At 32.9% G+C, this 6,000-nt stretch overlaps 2 protein-coding genes and 1 pseudogene across 2 annotated transcripts; 1 reads left to right on the top strand and 2 right to left on the bottom strand.

The window, feature by feature from the left end:
• Positions 1-966: 966 nt before the first annotated feature.
• LOC130797310 (uncharacterized) lies at positions 967-2,924 on the bottom strand. Its single transcript, XM_057659871.1, has one exon. It carries the CDS (start codon positions 2,922-2,924, stop codon positions 2,334-2,336), a length of 591 nt encoding a protein of 196 aa, XP_057515854.1. The 3' UTR covers positions 967-2,333.
• Positions 967-2,927, bottom strand: LOC130797309 (uncharacterized). The gene has a single exon (XM_057659870.1). The coding sequence runs from the start codon at positions 1,846-1,848 to the stop codon at positions 1,171-1,173; it is 678 nt and encodes a 225-aa protein (XP_057515853.1). The 5' UTR covers positions 1,849-2,927; the 3' UTR covers positions 967-1,170.
• Positions 2,928-5,098: 2,171 nt separating this feature from the next.
• LOC130828559 (uncharacterized) overlaps positions 5,099-6,000 on the top strand; it is a 32,272-nt pseudogene continuing 31,370 nt past the window's right edge.

Raw genomic sequence — 6,000 nt, 5'->3', positions numbered from 1 at the left:
ATTAACTTTTTCTAAATCCAAAGTTAAGAAATTTAGTCCGGTTACTATGATTAGAGATGTGGGTCCTATATTTTTTAGACCTGTCGGATCCAGGTCGGGTCCGAATCCGTATAAAATTAACGGATTCCGGTTCGGTTTCCAAAAGAAAATCTAGATTTGGATCCGTGGATCCAAGAGAACTGTTATATACTTTTAACTTCACAGAATACATGTGTATAATCGTTTCCATTTGATGAAGACTTAAACAAACAAGCAGTAGCATACTGGCAACTGCCAATTCGATAATAAATAAAAATATGGAATTGCTAATGATATATTAAAAATATGCATATATAGTAGTTGGGATTCACAATAATGTGGCATTGGCAATAATGCTGGATTACATACTTAGATTGTCGACATATCTATACTTATCAAACTGCAGCATGGTTTTGTTTACTAATACTTATTAATTAAAATAATTGATTAATATCCAACATTAATCTTGACATTGGTAATAAAATCGCCATAAAGATTTTAAGGATATTTTTAGTTCAGATTATATTATTGGATGTATTTTAGATTTTAATTGATAATTTTATATATTGTTATCATTAATTAAAGTCTAAAATTCTATCATTATCGCAATACAAAACAAAATTCAATCAAATATGCAAATATAAACTTGGACCCTTAGATCCGGATCCGATAATGGATACATGAATCCGGATCTGGGTCTTTACAAACTTGAACCGTGGATCCCGGATCCGGATCAGGCCTCCTTTTAACAACGGATCTGGATCCGAGTCCACTTGGACCCGGTCCAAATCCCCGTTGCCATCCCTAACTATGACATTGTAAGCACACAGATACAATAATGCCAATAACGGTTTGTAAAAACAGAATCAGATACAAGTGCTTATAGGGAACAGAATCCTCTAAAGAAAGCAGTATACTGCTAAAAGCTAAAAGCATTAAGAATTAGTATAAGCCAAATAATTAAATGTATAAATTATATCTCATACTGCAATACAGAACAAAATCTCTAGAAGTATATAAGTATCTATGTACAAAAATGATAAAAAATATATATCTTGCTGTCAACAAAGAACAGAAAACAAAAGGGTGATGAAAAGATTAGAAGCAAACAAAGTAGCAGTGCCGGACAAAGATTATATATGGAAGAACGCTTCAAAGTTTGTCGTGATGCTTGCAGTCCTGACTTTTGATGTTAAGGTCTGGAAATCCGATGACAATCTTACAATCAGAGGTAGAGACAATATGTTTATGGAAAATACCTATTATAGTGACCCTGCCTGGGATCCTGGTTTTCGTTTCCATTACAAGCTCTCCAGTGGATATGTCGTTGATAAGTGAATTCAATCCAGAACCAGCGAATCTATCGACCTCCACAGTGAGAAGGCAATACAAAGTGGAAGTATCCCGGGCTCGAATCAACCCTGGAGGAAGCTGAGTTTCCCCAACGGTGTTGCCCTTATACAATAAAACTCCCTCACCCTGACCAGTTTTAAAGCGGGCATGATTCTTGTTCTGAATCAAGAGAGTGAGATTCAGAGTGACGTTAAGCTCAACCTTTATGGCTGGGAAAGAGATCCTAGGAGCTACACCTTCTAAGGAAGCAGACACTACCTGGGTCTTCGGTTGTCTAACCTTAAACACCGTCAATCCTAATATCAACGCTACTAGTATAACTGTCAACAACAGGAGTAGACAGGCTATCACAGCAGCCCGACACCTCCTTGTTCGAGGTTTAGGAGGAGCCGTGGCTTGTGCACCCACTCCATTCCCAATTACCCTATTTTGATCACTCAAAGTCATGCTACTTTTTTGTTTTCCTAATCCTGTCATTCAAAACCCAGAGAATTATATTGGTTGATGGTGATGAATTGATGATTTAGATCACACCAAGATCAAACAAGAGTTGTTCTTATACCAAAAACAGCAAATCATAAATTATAATAAATGCAACGCCATGGATGACCCTTTAAATGCATAGCTTCTACTCTGTTGCTAACCAACAACCATCTGTTCCCAGTCTATGTAATCATAAATGATCTGACCCCACTTCTAGTTCATAGTTCATACTATCAAGTGATTATAAAGTCGGTTTCTTTGACCAATTCATTGGAATTCATTATTTCCCAACTACTTCTATTGAGGTAATAAATACAAATACAGCCATACCAATTACTGATAAATTGACTAAGAGAGATAGAAAAGGACACAATTCACAAGATAGTTGTTGAAACTTAATTAAGAAAGACTTAATAAATAACAAAGAATGCTTCTCCATACATAGAAATTTCTTTCTGCTTTATCAAAAACGATACCGATCAAGATAAATGAGTGTTGTACGTGCAATCAGAATCAGTAATAGATCGAGAAGATACAGAGATATTAAGATTGCAAGAAGAATACGAAACGACATGAACCTTAACAAAAACGACAGTAACCTTCCCAGAGATCCTAGTGTTAGTAGAAAGCGGGAGAGTACCGGCAAGCAAATCCGAAATTAGGGTTTGTGAGTTTGAAAGCAATCGATCCGCCATGACGATCACAGTTAAATTCAATGGAAGCGTTTGGCCGGCGGATATCTTCCCAGCGGGTATGGGAGCTTGTCCGACAACCTGACCCCTGTAATCCAAAAAGGCGGAGCTCGGGGAATACTTGAACCCGACTTTATTCGGGTTTTTGACGGAAATGGTAGCTTTAAGAGAAATATTTAGGTGAACATTCATGCGGAGAGCATCGAACGATATGTCTGTATCACCAAGGTTTACTGAGTTAACTGTGATAATGGGTCGCCGGGGTTTGAATACTGTGGTGGATAGTATTATTAATAGCAATATTATTCCGATAACCACCGCTAAAACCACCAGTAATTGCCGTTGTCGCCGCCGTCTCTTTCTCTGCTTTTCTTCCATTGTTTTTTGTGTTTTTGTTGTATACAATGATCAGATCCTTGTCTAAACGCGGAAGTTTTAGATGCGTTTTGCTAACTGGGACGTTTTTGTTATGTTACCGCAATTCACGCCAAGTAATTGTTAGACTATCCTTAGTAGTTAGTACTTACATCTAAGAGTTCGTTTGGTAGATATTGGATTTACATTTTAATGGTAACTTATAGTACTTCCTCGGTTTTTTTTTTTCACTTGCTCAAAATTAAGTTTTTTAATCTTCATCATTTTATAATATTTACATTTTACTACTATTATATGAAAAAATATAGTCAATTGAAATTTTTTTATACGTTTTATCGTATATTTTTATAATATTAAATTTTTATAATTTTTAGTTGTGTATAAATTTAGACATAAACAATCCGCTAAACATATTTGATTTGACTGCATAAAAAAGTGTTTTAGTGCAATTAAAAAAACCGAGAAACTATAACCTAGGGCTTAGAAGTTAATTTCTTGGTCAAATTTTTGAGAATATATTTTTTTGTTTGGCTGAAAACAGAAAATTATAATTAACACATGAATTTAGATTTACATACTCTCGCCTTGGTAATTATATTTTACACTTTGTAGGAATTTAAGCATCTAAAGAAATTCGCACTTTTTATGCCTGGCCAAATTATGACAACCAAATAACTATAACTATTGAAAAAGAAATTATTAGCAAATAGAAATTTCATTGGAAGTAAATTGCAATCAAACCACATCTATGTATCCAACAATTCACAACCTATGAATGACTTTACTTATGTGAATTAGATTTTTCCTTTCACATTTATAATATGATTTCACTTTTCACCTTTATAGAATGATTTATTTCATCTTCTACCTTATCTCTTATCTCTAATTAGGAGTGTTTGAAAAAACCTAACTTTATTCGGCTAGTCTTTGAGAGGTCGTCTCTTCAAGAGACATAATTCAAGCTCAGTCAATTAAAAATTAATACATACTTACCGTATTCTTAATGCTTACTTATATTATCTTTAATGCTTACTTATTGTATGGTTAATGCCTAATTTCATTATCTTAAATGTCTACTTACATCATTCATAATGCCTACTTATAATATTTTAAAAAATATATAATGGATAGACCAAATTAGAAATGGTCTCTCAGAAATGAAGAGAGTAATTTTTAAATAATAATGCGAGTATAAATTGTATTTTTTAAGTTTAAATTGGTTCATAAAAATGTGATATTCAATTTAATATATAATATAACCATGTAGGAGGTTATGAGAAAAGAATTAGATGTGTGATGAAAAGCAATTAATCATCATACAATCTATTAATTTTGATGTATAATAAAAAGTAGCGGACTTAGGATGGTTGTACCATTTGTCATTTTTTGATTGGATTAAAAATGTTTACATTGCCATTCTTTAATTAAGGAAATAATTAATGATTCTATTAATTAAATATTTACACAATTTAATCATATTTGTTTATAATACTGAACCTCAAAGTAAAAATGGAAACAAATAAATTAATATTTAAAATCACTCAATCATAATGAGTCGATTATCATAATTATTTGCTATTTAGGGTTTTCGATTGTAAGATCATTTTTGAAAATATATGTTTCGCTCATGTAGCAGGATTTGAGATGATTCTAGTCGTACAGACTAGAACTTAATGTTGGCAAATTTGGTCATCGAACATGAATTTGAGCAATGAATTTTTGAGTATTTCAAACGTACCCTCAGTATTTATTGTAGAGGTTGTTTTTGATTGAACTTTGATAACAAGCATTATCTTAACACATAAACAAGAAGTGCACCGTGCAAAATTTATAACAAGCCTTTTTACTATAATCAGTTATCATTTGAAACTAAAAAAGTATAAATGTTTTGCTCCATTGAGAATTGAAGAAATGATTGAAGAATTGGTTGATTGGGTCATAATTCATAATATTTGATATTTTATAAGATGTTGAATTTTTTCCTTCATTCATAACATTTAGAGAAGAATGGGAGACAACTCTAGATAAACTTGAGATGGGGTGTGCTGACTTATTGGTTTGCACCTATCTTTGCAAGTAAAATTATTAGTTCACGCATGATATTGAGTTAATTTTCTACTTAGTATTGGGATTTGATAAATTGAGAATTTGTTTCAGCAACAATGAATTTTTTTTGAATGGGGCGATCTTAGTGAGTGTATTTTCGTTTGGCCATTTGGTAGGCATAAATGGGGCGATCTGTATGGGTCAAATGTTTTTGATAAATTAGTGGTTGATTTTATTGTGTTGCTTTACAGAAAACATGGAAACTCTACAGGAAGGAGCCAGTGGATATTTGGCAAAGAAAATGGGTGCAAACGATGACGTTAAATGTTTGACTGAAAACTCTAAAGTGGAGTGGAGTGGAGTGGAGCTCATTTAATAAGTTGTTCTCAGATCATCTATCTAAGGAAGAAATCACCTTTGGCAGCAATCAATGGGCATCTATATATTTGGCAAGTACTCAGATTAAATTTCCTGGGGTGGATGAAGTATTGGACTTTGTCTTAGGGACCCTAGGTTTTAATTCACTTGTACAAACAATTAATTTCTCATAATAGCAATGGTTATGGGTTTATTTTATTCTATTAATCATCTATCAACTACATAATTACATATCAGTTGCTTGCCTCTTAGTTTTGCTCGATGTCCCTTTTTAACTTGTATTCTTTTATTTTCAACCAAAGTAGATGGAACCATTTTTCAACTAGCTGCTAGTCTAGTCTTGTTTTTTAAGTTATGGGGTATCACATGATTTATTTAGGAGCATATATATATATATATATATATATATATATATATATATATGAAAAATTATCCTGAATAATACGAACTTTCACTGATTTCCCAACAATAATACGAACTTTCAATTAACCATGAATAATACGAAGTTTAACATGTGTTTTCCGCTGGCATACCTGACCGGTTTATAACCCGGAGAAACGGTCATTTCCTCATTTCCTTCATCAGTTTCATCGGTTTATACTGGACAACAGGCTTTATCTCCTTCATTTTCTCACTTTACTCTTCCATTTTAATT

The sequence above is a fragment of the Amaranthus tricolor genome, chromosome 12 (genome assembly GCF_026212465.1).
Source record: "Amaranthus tricolor cultivar Red isolate AtriRed21 chromosome 12, ASM2621246v1, whole genome shotgun sequence".
NCBI classification, from domain to species: Eukaryota; Viridiplantae; Streptophyta; class Magnoliopsida; order Caryophyllales; family Amaranthaceae; genus Amaranthus; species Amaranthus tricolor.
Note: the sequence above shows the minus strand (reverse complement) of the source record. Positions and strands in the feature narration are given on the sequence as shown.